The sequence below is a fragment of the Chenopodium album genome, chromosome 20, assembly GCF_948465745.1.
Source record: "Chenopodium album chromosome 20, dcCheAlbu1.1, whole genome shotgun sequence".
In the NCBI taxonomy this organism is placed as follows: Eukaryota; Viridiplantae; Streptophyta; class Magnoliopsida; order Caryophyllales; family Amaranthaceae; genus Chenopodium; species Chenopodium album.
Window position 1 is genome coordinate 25,438,638 of NC_137853.1, and position 19,524 is coordinate 25,458,161.

Consider the following 19,524-nt stretch of genomic DNA (forward strand, 5'->3'; position numbering starts at 1 on the left):
AATTATAATTGTAAACTTATATGTGGATATTTTATCAATAATATGATTACAAATTTATTTTCGTTTCTTCAGTTACTCAACCATAATTCATATATGCGTTAATTAAAATATGTGACCCAAAAATGCAAAATAATTTTACATGTTTTTTCTTTTTACCACAAAATTTATTTACTCAAAAAAATTTATTATGACAGCTGATTAATAAAAAAAAAATCCCTTTAATTTATTATGACTGCTGATTAATAAAAAAAAATAATCCCTTTAACAATTAAAACAAACTGATACAATATAACATTTAGACTACTACATATTAAATAATGAATTTTGATGTTCAATTATACGTAATATTTACAAACTTAACAAATGATATTATTGTTATAAAACCACCAATATATTTCACTTAATTTTATTAAAATTTTTAATATACAAACTATGACCCGGGGCATAGCCCGGGCCAAAAACTAGTTTATTACTTTAATAACACTCCTTTGGTAACTTCCCCATTACTAATAAATAAATATTTCTCAAAAATCCTAATATATGGATAAATGAGTGAAATTTATCCTTTTTATTTTATGACCTGGTAAAAGCTAATGAACATCTCTGGGGTGTTGAATAAGATAATTTAACGTAGGTATATTGACTTGAAATAAAGATTAACTACACTAATCGATGCGTGATTTAATTTTGATATGCATTTCCAAATTTATATTACATTAAGAAATACTTAAAGAGTGATTTGATCTAACATCTCGGGGGCGTTCGTTAGAAAGATCCTTATTTTAAATCCACCAATTTTGTTTTCCTAGCTTGTAAGAAAGGTGTAATTTGATATTTCACATTCTAATTCAGCAATGAACTGAACATAATGTAATAGAACTATGAAGGTAAAATGAAATGAACTTAATAAAGCAGAATTTAATACTCCCTCCGTGTTTTTTTAACTGTTACAGTTTGACCGGCATATAGTTTTAGGCAATTTAATTAATTTAGGCCCTGTTTGGGAGAAAGCTGAAAGCTAAAAGCTGAAACTGATTGAGTTAGCTGATTTTGACTAGCTGATTTTATTAATTGATTTGACTAACTTATTGTATTTACTGATTTTATAAAAGTGTTTGGTAAATAGCTGATAGCTTAAAAGTGATTGAGTATGTGAAATGACCAATAAGCTAATTGTGGGGTAAGTAGTTTAGATAGGATTTTAAAGTAAATGAGGTTATAAGTGTCATTTCACAATAATTAATGAATAAGCTAATTGAAAAAGCTCCTAAAATGAGCTTTTTCAAAAAGAGCTTATTTATTGGAATAAGCTCTTTCAATAAGCTTACCACCAAACACTTGTATTAGCTTGTTTGACTAATCAATCAGCTAAAGTTAGTCATATAAGCTAATATACCCCCAATAAGCTTACTACCAAATAGGGCTTTAAATAAAATAAAAGGTAAGTGGGGTAGTTGGAGTATTAAATAATTGTAAAAGAAAGATAGTGGGGTTAATAGTTTATTGAAAAGTAATAAATATGAAAGGAAAAATATACTACCTCCGTTTCTTATTAGTTGCAACTTTAGGGTATTATTTGTAAGATATAAAATATTCCAAAGTTGCAACTAATACGAAACGGAGGTAGTAATAAAAAAGTAGTAGTGGGTTTAGGTGGGGACCATGAGAGGGAAAGATATAATATTTTAATGTATCTTTTTGCCAAAAAAAGAAGTGTAACACTTAAAAAAACACCGCCGGAAATGAAAAGTGTAACACTTAAAAAAACACGGAGGAAATATTATGAAATGGAGCTTAACTAAATTGAATTGAACTAGACTATAATTTTAAAACATAAGTCCATAACAAGTTATAACAAGGCCGACTTGTTCGAATGCTCCCCGACGAATTTTATGTTTTTTTTTTTCATGAAAACAAAAGGTTGTACAATTCTTAAATAAGAGACATAATTGCTGTCATATTCATAGGAATCTGATTTCATACAGCTAGAGTACATGCATAGCATTCATCCTGATTGTGATATCACCAAAGTCTACTCCTTGAACATTATTTATTTTCCTTCAATTTGTTATTTTCTTCATATTTAATTTAATGTATTGAACAATTATTAATTTTATCATACATAGACTTATTGACTATTATTCCAAATATCATATCAAGCTAAGTTAGCAGTGTAATTTTATATTACTGCTACACGACTAGATTATTGTTTAATATAATGCAGGCAGTACTAGTAGGAAAATAAAAAACCATACAATAATCATCATAACATCATGACTACCATTATTAAGTACTAGAATTAGTCATATCTTTTGAACTAAACAACTTTTCCCCTTCAACTTCATTAGCTAAACCACAAAACTTCTCCTCTGCAGTCCTGCAGAATTATTGTTAAATGTATCAGAACAACTTTGTACTTTCTGTCATCTTCTTCTTCGTCGCCATCTTCCTGATATCATCGGCATCAGCCGATGAACGATACGACAGTTGCCCTCCTAGCAATTCATCATGTGGGTTCCAGCTGAAATATCCTTTCTGGGATGGAAATCTGCCAGATTACTGCGGTCATCCGACCTTCAAGCTGGACTGTTACAACAAGACATTAACTATCAATATCGATGATCAAACTTACGAAATCCTCGACATCAATTATGTTGATAAAGTGTTCACCCTTGCAAAACCACCGTTGTTAACAGGCCCCTGTCCTGACGACAAAAGCCTGTTGACCAACACTACCTTAAACAAGAAACTCTTCAGCCTCACCGCGAATTCTCAGAATGCTACCCTCTTCTACGATTGCCTGCCTCCTAAGTCAGAACCAGATCCGCCCTATGGCTTTCGTTGTTCAATAAAAAATCCGTATGATTCGAATCCCTCACCATTGAACAGCGACATTGGCTATCTTGCGATCAAGGAGTCAACAGAGCTGAGTAAAAACTGTAGTTTTGAGATAAGTATTCCTGTTCTGAAGTCTGAAGCAGTAAAGATTGCGAATGGGGCATCAAACATTGAACAGGTTTTGAACAAAGGATTCGAGGTAAAATGGCTGATCGATGATAAACCATGTAACGAATGCACGAAGGACAAGGGAAGATGTGGATACAATCAAACAGTTAATCAGACTGTTTGTTTCTGCAAGGAAGGTGCCAGTAGTCCAAGTTGCAATAGACATCATCAAAATGCTGCATATGCTCCAACGGGTAAGCATCCATATTATTGCTTTTGTTATATGCCAAGTAATTTATTTATTCATTGTTCTTATGTTCTAGATTATTGTTAAGAGCTATAATTAGTTGACAACATAACTAATTTGATCATACAAAATTTTAGAAATTAATAATAAGTACCATTGGGGAAATTTTTTAGAAATTAATTGCTTAAACTACATAATGACCATATTAAACAAGAGTTGAGATAGCCATCTTCATTAGTGAGGACTTTGCATATATTCCAAACATTACCTTTGTTATTAGGGCCTTAGAAGGTATGTGTAAATAACAATTGAAAATGTGTGTATGACTAATAGTATATTATGATAGTATATTACAAGACGAAATCTAACAAGATCTCACATAACTGTATTTATCTTAATTGTATAAAATCACAATAGTGGTTGAAAAAGATCATGTAAATTGGTGGAATATATTTGTGGAACACATAATATATACCAAATTGAATCAAATATATTCATCAGTTATCAAAACTGTGATCCTACAGAAAATCTTGCAATATGACACGTCACCCGCACATATCACTAAATTATAAGAAGTACATTTTTCTTTTTAAGAAAGTAGATCCAACAATATGTTGTAGCCACGAGATTTGATATTTATCTTAAAAAATCATCATGGTTGTTTGTGTTCACGCATACGATAAAAGTTTATCGGTCATATAAACGAATTTTTGTTAATTTGGTGGAATTTATGTAAATATATTGAAAAAGCGTGGTAATTTATTCAGTACTTTTCGTGAGCTTTTCAATTACTGTTTGCAACTTGCATTTACTGTTTGGTGAGGAAATTACACATGTAACTCTGAACTAGTACGTGAAAAGACGCATGTATCCCTTCACTGGTATTTGAAAAGACGATTATACCCCTAGATAAACAAATTTTGTTTAGTTTATCTGGGGAATTAACTGGGCACAACTCGTTAGTATATATGAACTCGTTATACCTTTATACATTACTACAGTAGCTTAACCAATAATATTATACATACTATAAAACTCACAAAGTCAATATCACTAATCACCAATTAATCTTAGCTAAAAGAGGATCCCACTACATTCAAGCAAAGTTTGTAATCAACATAATACTATTGTATCACATTCAAATTAAAATTTGTAATAAGTCCTTTATAATTTAACAAAATGAACCACGCACTTAAAAGCACCTTTCTTATAAATTTTCATTAAATTTACATTTTTCTTCCAAATTTTTGGTGGGGGCTAGATTTTCATTAATATAATACGAACTACTTCAAATTTATATTTAGTTTTTTTGATGATGAACTACTCTGTATTTATAAATTAATAATGCTTGTTATTATTTTATATTAAAAAATTAATACGAAGTAGTTCTCATTATTATATGTATGTATTAGTTCAGTAGTTAATAGTTTTCATACACCTACCATTATACTAGTCAATTCATGGAAGTTGGTGATCGACCACATGACAAGAGATACGAATTTTTGTTTCTTCTAATAAATTATGCTTTGTATAATTCAATATAATTTTGGACAAATTAGATGGAGTATTTGATATGATATTGATTGTTCAGCAAGAATGATAATGGAATGGTAAATTCATCAGGAGTAGTGCACCGACGTACATTTCACTCTTATGATATTAATCCAATGTTAACAAAAGATAAGTATATTACGGAGTACTTTAAACACCTTCAAATTGCCTTTGTTGTTGTTGTCGTCGTTGACCACTCTAATTATGTTAGCTAATGAATGCATCATCATCTTTCTGACCATGATTACAACATGATTAATTTGCTCAAGCATGATTCAAGACGTAATATGGAAGTTTCCACATGAATTTTGCAGGAACAAATCTCCTAAAATATCAATCATATGACAAACCGAATCCTATATACAAAGTGTGCTATTTTTGTTATTACTATTAGTTTATATATAATAATATAACTCGGTTAGTTCGCGTGCCACACACGTTAATTTCAAAAATTATTATTTGTGTAACACAATAATTAGTACCGTATTTATTTTTAAAATTAAAAATTGTAAAAATAAATAAAAAAATAATTAAAATTGACTAAAATATATTTCCTGATTTAGGGCCTGTTCATTTCAGCTTAATTTCAGTTCAGCTTCAATCAGTTCGGTTCAGTTCAGTTTAGCTCCTAATTTCCTTCTCATAAAATATTAATTTCAGCTCTATTCTGTTCAGTTCAGTTCAGCTCCAATCAGAGTTCAGTTCAGTTTAGCTCCAATCAGTTCAGTTCAGTAAATGTGAACAGACCCTTAGTATAATATATAAGGAATAATGACCAAATGACCAAATGGGAAGGAAAATTTAATATTACATATACTCTGTATTAAATATTTTCTAAGAAGATTTTTGACCAAAAAATAAGCTTTTGGCGAAAAAGTTTCTAACCTAGAGATGACACATGTCATCTTTGATTTCCCTTTAGTATAGTATTTAAATTATATATTACTTTATTTTTTAAAGAAATTTAAATAATTACTTAATATATATTCATTTTTTAATAATACAAAATATATGAAAGATATATAGGAATAAATACGATTGTCAAATTGGAAATCATATATCTTAGACTAGAAATAGTTTTCTAGAATATTTTGCGAAAAAAAAAGAGAATTTGTCGGGAAAATTTTTCACAAGGTATGTCATTAATTATTCGCTTTTAATATAAGATATAGATTGATAATTGTTTTATTTTATTTTATTTTATTTTTTGTTTAGGTTGAAAATCTATTTTATATATTGAGAATTTTTAAACCTACGTTTTAAAAAAATGTTGTAAGAAACTAATTACTAATACTAAATGTTTTAATAAATTACCCCCCTGTCCGTTCTTACATTATTGAACAAGAGATGTTTAATGACCTATCTCATTCCCACCTTTTCCCTCCAAGTTCCCCAATAGCCCCCTCATAACCCTCAATTCCCCTTCCATGTTATCATTAAGTTCGATACATGTAGCAACTTACAACATTTAGTGTTTTATAAATAGTTTCTTACCATATTTTTTTATAAGGTAGTTTTTTACAATTTAAAAAGTATAATGTTGTTATTTACAAAAAATCCTTGATAATTATAGATGATGATATAGTGTCACTAAATGTAGTATAAACTTTAGTTTGTTTCTGAATGCAGAATAAACATTTACAAAAGTTTTAATTGAATTTTGGCCAGGGGTTAGGGACATGGTGGTTTTCAAGGTGGGGTTAGGGACTGGGGCTGTTTTTGGGATGGGATTTGGAAGAGGGTTGGTTGCAAGTGACTTACTGTAACATGTTCGGTTACCTGATATATAGGGCTGGTAGAGTCAATACTCTTAAAATTGAAATTATTAAAGATTAATCCAAAGTATGGATTTCAATGGAAATTGGTCGAATTTCATAACAGTGCGTTTTTGTGTGCAGTTGGCCACACTATGTAGCCGCATGTTAGAGATTAATGTAACCCCTAATTGATCGAGTTAGACCCTGTTCTTTTCACCTTAAAAAAATAATATTAAGTAAAAATAATTTCAGTTCAGTAAAATTTAGTTTTCTTAAAGAAGAATTATAATAGAAAATCAGTAAAAATAATTTCACTTCAGCAAAAATAATTTAAGTTCAGTAAAAATAATTTAAGTTTAGCAAACATAATTTTGTTTCAGTAAAAATAATTTCAGTTTTAACAAAAATAAGGTGAAGAGAATGGGGCCTTACTCCTACTCCTTTCGTTTTTTTTATAAGCTAGAGTTACTATATTCGTCCGTTTTTTTAAGCTATAGTTCCATTTTTGAAAATCTTGTACAATTTAATAATATATCTTTATTGCTATTAAAAGAAAAAAAAAAATAAATAAATAAATAAAACAATACTACATCCGTTTCTTTTTAGTTGACACGTATTCATTTTTAGAAAGTTTTTTTTTAGTTGACATGTTTCCTTTTGGGCTAACTTTTTTACCTTGCATTTACAAGCTACCCCACTTGCCTTTTTATTCTCTCTCACTATCACTCCCCTCCTTAATATGTGTGCCTAAATTAAACGCGTCAACTAAATAGAAACGGAGGAAGTATATCTTTATCCATTAATGTTCCCACTCTTTCTTACTTCATCATTTCTCACTCTTATTATGGGCCCCACTAGCTCCCTCTCACACCACTTTACTTTTCAATAAAATAATAACCTTATCTATTCCACTAACATTTTATATTTTTAAACCTTCTAAAACTCCGTAAAATCTAATCTCTATCCCATAAAAAAATAGAGTGAATATAATATTAACCAAGTAACCTCTAGAATACTGACCAAGTTATCCCTTTAATACTGACCAAGTAGCCCTTAAAATACTGACCAAATAACCCTTTGTAATACTAATTAAGTAACCCCTAAAACACTAACCATCTGACCGAGTGACTCCGTAATATTGAGCGAGTAATTCCTAAAACATTCACAAAATAGCCCCATAGTGGCTGGCTAGCCACATGCAAAGTACGAAGTATAAGAATATGTGATTTTGAATTATTTAAACCAATTTTTTTCTAAAATTTATATAATATGTTTTGTGTATCACGCACTAAAATACCATTGAATAATACAAGTATAATATTTAGTAAATTCGACGTCTAAAATACCCATTGTTTAAATTTTGCACGATTCACAAGCTATAACGGATAAGTGAAGACGTGAAGTAACTTATTACTAACTAACCTAGTAGCAAGTTAGCAACCATAGAAACCTTCCATTAGGAAAAATTACTTGCCATACATTCTATGTTGAACAGCCAAGTCGTAAAGCGTTGGGCCACTCACACTTTCGGTTCAACGACAGAAAGTCTTTGAATATCCAAAACAATTATAAAAGATGAGCAGCTCCATTCTTTGTATATGCAACACTTGCCCCACCACTTATACATGCTTGCATACCACTTCACCAAATTGAAAAACATGGATATATTCTCAAGTATTCTCTTGTTTTTGACGATTTGGTTGTGTAATTTTTGACAATTTGGTTAAGTATAATTTGACAATTTGGGTAAAAATATAATTTAAATGATGGTGTAAGCACTGAGCTTAAATTACAATTGGTTTGATCCTGCACTAGATTTGGACTAGTGTTGATGCTTGACATAATGCCATACTTAACTTTTGTTATAAGGGGAGCAATGGACCGACTCTGGAGACTAATTGTTGCTAGTAATGATTAATAGTTATATTAATAACATGGCGGCCACTTTGATGTTGCTTTTGTATACTTTCTCCGTTTTTTTAATGATGATCACTTTGACTTTTTACACTATTTATATTCTAACTTTGACCGCTTTTGTTTATTACTATACAAATATTAATGTCATCGTTTTACTTGTTATAGGGTTTATCAAAGTGTATATAATCAAATTAGCAAACTTAATTATATACGAAGTAATTTTTACTAATATGTAGTCAAAAATATAATGGTCAAAGTGAGAGTGAGGAATTGCTCAAGTGGTTAGAGCATCCCTCCCGATTCCAGAAGATCATGGGGTCGATCCTCATCATCTATTCTTGTGGCTCTCTAGACACCAAAAAAAATTTAAATGGTCGAAGTGAAAAGTCAAAGCATTGTATCTATTAAACAATAGAGCAAGTATATTATTTAACTTTTGATTTTCATGTGCATGGCAGTTCTAGCCAATCCTAAGGGGATACATTGTGAAAAATTAGTTTTTATACCAATGCATATAAAAAATCAGTTTCAGTTTTAGCATTTTAATGAAAATCGCTCAGAAACACACCTTTATTATTTCCTAATTCTATACTTTTAAGTTAAAATCTACAACAAATAGAACATAACACCAAATAGAATATAAAATCAATCGTGGGACTCTAACCATAACTCTGTAACATGACTGTGGAATTAGAATATTGCACCTAACAGTTAAGGTAATTTAGAGAACTTACAGCAGCCTGTATGTCAACATCCACTTTTAAGGGTTGGTGATTAGTGGAGTGTTAAGACCATGGACTAATATTTCTTGTATGTCAAGTGTCAATAGTTCAACACATTCTATTAATTTAACACTTCTTTTAAAATTACACTTTCTGTCATCCTGTTTATTCCTCTCATTCCATTCAATCCTCTGTATTTCTCTTCTTATCACTCCAATGCAACCTAAAACTTCTTAAACACAATGTCATCCTACATATTCATCACCATTTTCGCCTCATTCATCATCAAAACCCGGAGTTTAAATCAAAATTATACACTTTGTGCCCCTCAAAGTTGTGGCAATCTTTCGAGTATAAGTTATCCATTTTGGACACCAACCAAACAACCATCATATTGTGGCCATCCAAGCTTTAACATATCCTGCATAAACAATACAACTCCAATCCTTAGAGTTTCAGATAATGATTATGTTATAACCCATGTTGATTATCTCAACCACACTTTTCATTTGGTAAATTCTGTTGTCTATGATGATTCTGTAACTTGCCCGACTCCCTCGAATAATTTAACCCTTGAACATACACCATTTAGTTTCACCACAAATTCTGCTGATTTTTTCCTGTTTTATAACTGCTCAAATCTTCCTACAACATACTACGTGTTCTATCCTATAAGCTGTAAATCGGGTGTAGACAATAAAAATGCCACTTACAAGTCTTTTGGTGATTTCCATTTCGAGGATTTAGTTGAGCAAAACTATTCCTTAGGATTGTGTGAGTCCATGGTTGCAGTACCAGTGGATTTAGATATGGATGTGGACTCAGGCAATCACGGTTATGGTGCAAGTAGTTATTGGAAGATGAACTACAAGCAAATTTTGAGTCAAGGATTTACATTGAATTGGACTCTAAATGATTGTAGTGTGTGCGAAACTAGTGGTGGGCGATGTGGTTTGGTTGATGATAAATCTGTGTGCTTTTGCAAGGATAAAACCCATCCCAAAACCTGCAATGATGGTATCTCTTTCATATATTATATTTTTATATATATATTTCGTGTTAGAGTGAAGAGAAGCTAAGGATCAGATGTAGTCTGGTGGATTTCATTAATTCGGCTTATGATGATGTCTTTGAATATCAATACTTGAAGTGTTTTCGTATGTCGGATGCCAGTGTTTAGCCAAGGAGTAGTCAAGTAGAGATGCATATGTTTTTTGCTACCCTATGTTGCATAAATTTACACAGCAATAGACTGTTGTGCTAATAATGTCTATAATTATTCATGCAACTGACTGTTCTGCAGGTACAAATATTGTACATGTTTGTTAGACTCTCTGGAATTCATAGTCTACATTCCTAGTTACTGGCTTCAAATTCAGTTTGCGATTACCATATTACATTATTAATTAAACTTACCTCGTATATAAACTCACTACTATATTTCCATTGCCCTTAGGTGCAGGTCCGCTGGACTCAGGTGTACAAGAGTCACGTCAAAAAGAGTCAAGTTCGAAAGTGTCAAGTTCGAAAATGCCTAACAAGTCTACAATCGGCTTAGGTAACCTATTCCCTACCAATTTCAGATTTGCAGCTCCAGATTGTTGGATAATAATTAAAAGAAAACATTGTTTACACAGTTGCAGGAATTTTAGGATCTGTACTTCTGAGCAGTATTGTGTGCTTATTTTTATATCGCCGCCATCAGAAGAAGAATTCCTCTGCCAATTTGCTGACTCTCAATAAGTCATACAGTCGTTCATCTGCTGCATCAAGTTTACATATACTAAATGGAAGCACTGTATTCGGAGTCCATGTTTTCAATTACAGGGAACTTGAAGAAGCCACAGAGTACTTTAATCCCTTAAAGGAGCTTGGAGAGGGCGGATTTGGCACGGTTTACTATGGTATGGTACATTAAGTTTATGATGATATTTGTTATCAGATTAATCAGTAAAAAGTTGGTTTTAATAAGAAAAAATCTGTTTTATTTCTTCTAGTTGATTTTGATTTGCTCTGATCTATTAGAAAATTTATGTTCGGTAAAAATCAGGTGAAGAGAACATGAAGTCATGAACTTAATTCATTGCTTTAGTGTCTAACAAACTTCCTTCTATTCTGGTAGGCAAGCTTCGGGATGGGCGTGAAGTGGCAATCAAACGCCTGTACGAAAACAATAGCAAAAGAGCTGAGCAGTTCCTAAATGAGGTTGAAATTCTTGCAAATCTTCGCCACAAGAACCTGGTCAATCTCTTTGGTTGCACTTCTCGTCAGAGTAGGGAACTTCTTCTTGTGTACGAGTATGTTCCAAATGGTACTGTCGCAGATCATCTACATGGGAAACAAAGAGTAAAGGGGTTGCTGTCATGGGAAAGAAGGCTAAGCATCGCCACTGAAACAGCAAGTGCATTGGTATATCTGCATGATTCTGACATTGTGCACCGTGATGTCAAGACTCAAAATGTCCTTCTTGATGCTAATTTCTCTGTCAAGGTAGCGGATTTTGGGCTCTCCCGGCTTTTCCCCTTGGATGTTACTCATGTATCAACAGCTCCTCAGGGGACCCCCGGCTATGTAGACCCTGAATATCATCAGTGTTACCAGCTGACCGAGAAAAGTGATGTTTACAGTTTCGGGGTTATGTTAGCTGAGCTTATATCCTCTTTACCTGCTGTCGACATCACAAGGAGGAGGAATGAGATTAACCTGTCTAATATGGCAGTTGCTAAGATCCAAAATTGCTTGCATGAATTTGTTGATCCTTCTCTTGGATTTCAGTCTGATACTCGAGCTAAGAAGGAAATAACTGCTGTAGCTGAACTGGCATTTCAGTGCTTGCAGGGTACGAAAGAAATGAGGCCCTCGATGAATGAAGTCCTGAAAAGATTATTGAAAATACAAAATCAACAAGATAATGAGTTGGATAGGGCGGAAGTTGTTGACATTCCTGATGACGATGTCATTATGTTGAAGGGTGATATGTCGCCTATTTCACCACCAAGGGAGGATAGTTTGGTTACGCGGTATAAAGTTAATGCTAGTGTTTGATCTTCAATTCTTTGTTACAAAATTTACTCTGGAGTAATAAATTTATGGTACTTATTCAAAGCAGGAGAAAGAAGAAAGTGTTAAGTACCAATCAAAAGATATGATTGTATAGAATTACATACTGTATACTAGCTAATTGTAACTTCAACTAGATTTTGTTTGATGCTTATGACAATTATGACTACAAAGTTGTAAGATGAGTTTCAATCAGAAGTTTAACTACATGACTATAAATAACTTTACTCTTCTTCTTCAAAAAAAAAATAATAACAATTTTAGTCAATCAGAAGTTTAAACATCTAATTCACTCTAAACAGGAGCATGAATAGCTTTCGCATCTGTCATTTGTTACATGTCTGGTGTATGATGTTGTGTATACGATATGACTTCCATTCAATCAACTTGCTTTTATGCAAAATTGGATCGTATCCCACTGTTTTTTCTCAATCGAAACAGTGGGATACGATCCATCTCCCGTTCATGTGATCCTGCATAGTTCTTTCTGAACTGTTATCTTTGTCATCCAAGATTCCAAGCTAGTTTCAACATTTAGTTCTTTGGTCATACAAGCAATGTTTCTGTAATTTAGCTCAACCTTTGTATTTAAAAATATTAATAGAGGACCATTGACCAATTACTGATATTGACATAAATTGCATCTCTGCCATTGTTTATTTCTTAAACTTGGAACCACTTTAGACTTGGCTGCAATATGCTTACTGTAATGAATTTTATCATTTTTATTATAAATAGAAAAGTTATACAATGGTTTTTTTTTTTTTGGAATAACGATTAGGTAGCATATCCTATTCATCATCATTATCATCAGCTATCTTATACCATAATTTGACTTTTTACTCTCCTACCACAACCTTGCGTGCCGGCTACTAGCTACCACATAAAAATCAATGCATCCAAATCTTCTTCGATCTCCTCTATCATTGTTCCTCGTAATCTTCATAACCTTGTACAACAATGTCTACTCAGGAGATTATCATGACTCGAGATATGAAATGTGCATGTCTAAGTCAAGCAGTACTTGTGGAACATCACACCTTAAAATCGCGTACCCCTTTTGGGGAAATGGACGCCCTGAATATTGTGGCCATCCGAATTTCAACCTTTCTTGTGATGGTAGTACTTTCAAAATAAACATCATGTCTCGGGTGTACAATGTAATTGATATCGATTATAACACTAGCACCTTGAGGATAGTTCATGAAGAATTTTCGCGTAGTGAATGCCCTGGATTAGGAGAGTTGCACAACACTACCTTGGATTTGGCCCTTTTCAACTACACTTCCAATGTTAGAAATGCTACTTTGTTCTACGATTGTCTAGAGTTAAAACCTCTTGAGGGAGCACCCTTTACCTTTTCTTGTGAGCAAAGGTACCCAAATCGCCTTTCTTTCTTTGTGATCACGGATAGTTGGGAGCATCAGCTAGGAAAAATATGTGGTGTGAAGCTATATGTACCTGCCGATAAAGATGCATTAAACGATTTGGTTTCTCATCATTCATCAGGAGTTGGCGATGTTTTAAAGACCGGTTTTGAGGTCAGATGGGTTATTGATCAAGGTCAATGCCAGGATTGTACTCTTTCAGGTGGAGCTTGTGTATACAACATGACTATAAGTCGGTCAACTTGCTTTTGCAGTAGTGGATTGCATCCCACGGTCTGCCCTCAATCGACTGATAACACATCAAGTATGCTTTACATCTCCCCTTCAAGCATACTATATTGCTTTGTTAGAAATATTGTTTTTCATTGTTCTTGATCATCATATTTGATTCTGAAAGTGAAAAAGCTGGTGTCCTGTACTAAAAGGAAGGACTTACTACTTCAGTTGATTTCGTTCTTCATATAGAAGTAAATCATGACTTATTTCTGTCCTCTTTGCTTTTATCCTAACTACTAATTGGATTAGTTTCAGAAGAATTTAGACTCTTCTATATCATGGAATCATATATTCTCTCATATCAATTAGTTGGGCTGCGCTAGTTAACTAGAAACGCATAAATTGTCTGTTGTTTTCTGAACTTGGGATGCTTGTACACTGCAGGTAAAGGATTGAGCCTAGAAGCTAAGGTCGGAATAGGTAACAATTTCATATACAAGGACTTCAACTCTTTCGTTAATTTTCTGGTTTTGTTTCATTATATGCAGGACATGTAATTATTTCAACCCGAATAACAAATTTCCATAAACATATGTTTTTGATGCAGGAATAGGAGTAGCTTCTGGCTTTCTTTTTGTTGTGATTACGTTATATGTGTTTGTACGAGGTAAACAACATTACCATTCATCGTCATTCTTTACCTCCCGGAAAACCTCTCAGTTATCAATAGCACCTGATGAAGAACAAAGTTCATACTTTGGAGCTCAGTTGTTTACATATAACGAGCTTCTTCAAGCCACAAATAACTTCGAGCCTTCTAAAGAGCTTGGCAAAGGCGGATTTGGCACTGTATACCATGGTATGGAACTATGAATTTTATAACACTAGTCATTTTCACTATTTTCTCTCAAGTACAACTGATTAGTCTTCTCTCAAAAGGGAGCAATACTCTTACATAACATTGGTGGTGTAATTGCTTAACTTCATTTCATGTCACAAATTTGACCTTAATGTTGAAGTAGATTACTTGCTGATCTGATATGTATGTTTATTCTTCGTATATGTGTAGGAGTATTGCAAAATGGGCGAGAAGTTGCAATTAAACTGTTCTATCAGAAGCAGAACAAACATGTAGCCCAATTCATGAACGAGCTTGAGATCCTTACTCGGTTGGATCACAAAAATCTTGTCAAACTATATGGATGTACCACTCGTAGGAGCCCTGAGCTCATGCTTGTTTATGAATACGTCCCAAATGGCACCGTTGCAGACCATCTGCACGGGCAGCAAGAAAAAGCGAGATCCCTTCCATGGCCTATTAGGCTAAGAATTGCAATAGAAACCGCAAGTGCTTTGGTTTACCTTCATTCTTCTGATATTATACACCGTGATGTCAAAACAAAGAACATCCTGCTTGACAATGATTATTCTGTTAAAGTAGCGGATTTTGGCCTGTCACGTCTGTTTCCTTTGGATGCATCCCATGTATCAACAATGCCACAAGGAAGCCCAGGTTACCTTGATCCAGAGTATCAGCAATGTTACCAGTTAACAAATAAAAGCGATGTTTACAGTTTTGGAGTTGTTTTGGCTGAGCTTATATCAGCAAAGCCTGCAGTCGACAGAAACAGAACTCGACAAGAAATCAATTTGTCGAGTTTGGCTATCAACAGGATATTAAAGCGTGCTTGGAGCGAATTTGTTGATCCTAAGCTCGGGATCAAAAAGAATTCTAAGGTGACCGAGGAAGTAATTGCTGTGGCTGATCTTATTTTCCAATGTCTTCAAGTTACTAGTGAAGCAAGGCCTTCTATGGAAGAAGTTCTGAAATGTTTAACAAGAATTCAAGATGAAAAATGTACTAAACTCGTAGTAGACGTCTCTAATGATGCTGCCACTAATTTAAATGGTGGTGTAGTATGCGAAATCGACAAGGCTGAATCTACTCAAATTGAGAGTAGATAAATCTAATTAATTTGTAGTTGTAAATAAATATTCTAAAGCAAAATAATGAAAATGTAAATGATCATTTTTTATTTTTGGAACATTTCATTGTTCTGCCCACTTAAGGTTGAGTAATTAACACAGTACAATGACGTAATGACGTAGTTGATTCTCTGCTCAAGGTATGTGAAGGCCCTGTGCTGATTGTTAAAAGTAAGCCCATAAAAGTTTGCTTATACAAGCTTACTTTCATAAAGTCCACAATTTATCTAAATCTAAAATGAAAGAAAAAATGTTTAAAATGTTGGAATATTAATTAATACTTCAAAGTATGAGCTTCTTCAAGCCACAAATTAAACAGATTTTGGTGTTGCTGCCACCTTGCTAATAAAAAAGTTGTACGTCCTTGGGCCCGTGGGTTTTTCCCTAAATGATGTCCCTATTTTTTCTAATCTAATGTCCTTAAATGATGTGCCTGCTTCTAAAAATAACATATGATCATTATTTAATATTTTTTATCTTTGTTATCAATACTAGATAATAATAACTCGTTGCGTTCACGCTAAAAATTTTCCCACCATACCTGTTTATTTTTTTTTAACATTTTTGTTCTTAAATAAAAAAAAAAAATAATAATAAAATAAATTAGAATATGCAACCTAAAAAATAGAGCAAAAAATTGAGGAATAATAACAACTTAAATCAATAAGATTTTGTATATTCCCTTGAATCTTTAATCGTTAATATTTAAAATGTATTGTTTGTTTTTTTTACTTTAACTAGTTGTGCCATCGCGCGCGATAGCCCAATAAACTAATATTAAGTATCGGTAATATAGTACTGTAAGTAAATGTGTAATAATACTTATTATTGTATTTATAGTTAAGGAGTAGAAACGATTGTTATTGTTTTGTTAAGTAATTATAATTTGATGTTTGTGCAAAATGTAAGAATAATTAAGCATTTTGTAATTAAGCATAGAAAATATTATTCATATTGTCTATAAGTATATTAATATTTTTCAAAGTACCTCACCTTTTTTAAAATTACTCCTATAGAAATTATTAAACCCTAGAAATCATACAAAATTAGCCACCTTTAGGTAGTTTTCTCACTCTCCAAATGTCATAATAGTTTGCCTACATCTAAAAATCATATACAAATTACCCTAAATTAATTTGTTCACCCACAAAGAATTTTCTCACTCCTAAACATCATATTCAAATTGCATTTCCCTAAAATAATTTGCTCACCCTTTAAATATTGTATAAATCATTGAAGGCTGCATCTTATACAACATATTCTTTGTGGAAGTAAAAGCTACCTTTGCTGAATTATAAAAAGCACTATCCTCTGTTACACATATCACAACTCATCTTGCTTAATTGGTTTTGATCTCACATCTAAGATCAAGCAACATTCGTATGGTCGATATCCTTCATTGGCTTCAAATCCTCGACTAACATGATTATCAACCTGCAACATCAAATAAAATAAGCAAATAAAAACCACTACTTTCCTGCCAAACATATTGAAAAATTTGAATTCAATGAAAATAAACTCATTTCCATGTATGTACAAGTTAATAAGAAAAGCAGAATATAGGAAAACTTCAATGCAATACTTACACGCAAATCCTAGACAATCCAAACTCAAACAGGAGAACAAAAAATAGATACACAAAATATAACCATATCCTTTACAAGCAAATCCTACAAGGCACATGTGATATATAGAACACCCACAATTGATTTTACAACAGAAATCCATCATACGTACTAATCACTCCACTATGTGTGTAAACATGCAATGGTGATACAATTAATAAACAAGCGATTCAACAAAAGAAAGGGGGAAAACATTCAACAATGTCGAAGTAATCTAAAAAAGGAAAAATTAATTAAATTGTCTAAGATAATAATTATATCAAATTTTAACGGTATGGTATTGACTGTACTGAGTAGCAAAGAGTTATAAAGCTCAAGTAAAAGAATAGTGTATTAATTAGAGTAAAATTATACTAAATATTTTTTCATCTATGTTCCTTCCTTCAAACCCATTGCAATTTTATCTTCTTCATTTCACATACCATTTTTTCCATCTCTTTCCTTCCTCCATAGCATCTAAGTCTCTTCAACAATTAAACACTTAGAATGGTCTCTTGGTCTCTTAAATTGTTTCTACCTCTCTCTTTATCTCTCTCTCCCACTTTTTTTTTTTTTTCTCCCACTTTTTTTTTTTTTTTTTTTTTTTTTTTTTTTTTTTTTTTTTTTTCTCTAATGCCTTTCAAAATTATAGGTCAAACTTGTTCCCATTTCACTCATTAATTCCTTTATAAGCCCATGACCCCTTACTCTTTCTCTTAGTCTTTTTCTTTCTTTCTAATCCATTTTGTCCCTATCCTATTAAAGACATTGATAATTATAGGTTACACTTGTTCCCTTTTCCCCCAAGCCCTCCCCCCTCTTTCTCCCCAACCCCCTTTTTTTTTTCTCAGCTTCTTGCTTCTTTATCCCTTTCTCTCCCACGCCTTCCCTCTCTCTCTTTCTTCCCCAACCTATCTCTCTCTCTCGTAGCCCCACTTTCCCTTATTGTTCTATTTCTATCTCTTTTAACCCTTATTGCTCTCTCGTGGCCTTGTTTCTCACTCTCTTTATTTCACTCTCTCTTTCTCCTAACTCCTCTTTCTTGCTATCTCTCTCTCTCTCTTCTGTCGGCTCCTCACTCCTGACCTTTTTTCTCACCCTCTATTTCTCTCCCTACTCCTTTTTCTTTCTCTCGACCCCTCTGTTTTCATGGTGTGCCCCTCCTCCTCTCTCCTAGCCTGCCCTTTATTCCCTTTTACCACCTAACCCTCTCCCTCTCCCCCCTTTCTCTCTCCTCTTTATCTTCTACTCCCCCCCCTTCTACCTTATGGTTGATTGTTTTGTTCTAAATATATTTTCTATTAAAATCCAAATTACAAACCAACAAATTATTTTTCTACATAGTAGAGAAATTGCTGACCTTAAAACACACAATCAGCCTCTTACTCCTCAATCATTCAATAAATTAGCTTATAAACTTCCAAAACCTTTTAAAGTATGAAAAATTATCAAAAAAGCATCACAATCAGATCCAAAATTCTCAAACCCAGAAAAATCAGATCAAATTTAATCTAAAATTCAATCCAAATGGGTACCTCAAACATCAAACAAACCTCACTTAATAAATCAACTTAAATAAACCAAATCAGATAAGATCAAGCAATTAGGTAATCAAATTAATGAGGCATTGAAGATACACCTAAATAACAAAATCTAAGGAAAATCAAAGGGTATTTTTCCATAAATTAGCTTGGTAGAAAGGTATATTACTCAGCGTCCCTAATATTGTTTTTTTGGTCCAATATTGATTCAATTTAACTATTCCACTCTATGATTCTATCTCAGGCATTGTCGATGGTGTATAGGTTCAATATGCATATTTATGCATGTCTAATTTGAGTTATATTATGTCAATTCTCTGATCAGTACCGATAAAAAGTGATCTTCACTAACATCGATTTATGATAAAAAAAAATTGTCAGTTAAATATTTAACCTGACAGGCTCACCTCTGATGTAATTTTGAGAGCTGAAGATGCCATCGAAGCTACCATCAATATAATTAAAGTCAAAACTTGACAAGCCTCCCAAAGGATCCGTGTAGACACCTAAAAATGTCTCCCCAAAACCAAACCCAATGATGAACAACCTTTTACCGCCATTATTGGTCGGGTTGAGTATTTAATCTTTA

The 19,524-nt window shown here is 32.7% G+C and overlaps 2 protein-coding genes across 2 annotated transcripts; both read left to right on the top strand.

Annotated features, from left to right (window-relative positions):
- The first annotated feature begins 2,155 nt into the window (after window positions 1-2,155).
- LOC145596925 (LEAF RUST 10 DISEASE-RESISTANCE LOCUS RECEPTOR-LIKE PROTEIN KINASE-like 1.2) lies at window positions 2,156-12,387 on the top strand. The gene is made up of 7 exons (XM_081653118.1): window positions 2,156-3,200; window positions 6,413-6,506; window positions 9,592-10,157; window positions 10,444-10,460; window positions 10,566-10,698; window positions 10,778-11,044; window positions 11,263-12,387. Exons 1-7 carry the CDS (start codon window positions 2,396-2,398, stop codon window positions 12,183-12,185), a joined length of 2,805 nt encoding a protein of 934 aa, XP_081509244.1. The 5' UTR covers window positions 2,156-2,395; the 3' UTR covers window positions 12,186-12,387.
- A 494-nt stretch (window positions 12,388-12,881) lies between these two features.
- On the top strand, window positions 12,882-15,769 carry LOC145596926 (LEAF RUST 10 DISEASE-RESISTANCE LOCUS RECEPTOR-LIKE PROTEIN KINASE-like 1.2). The gene is made up of 4 exons (XM_081653119.1): window positions 12,882-13,892; window positions 14,249-14,284; window positions 14,412-14,663; window positions 14,874-15,769. Exons 1-4 carry the CDS (start codon window positions 13,094-13,096, stop codon window positions 15,767-15,769), a joined length of 1,983 nt encoding a protein of 660 aa, XP_081509245.1. The 5' UTR covers window positions 12,882-13,093.
- Window positions 15,770-19,524: the final 3,755 nt, after the last annotated feature.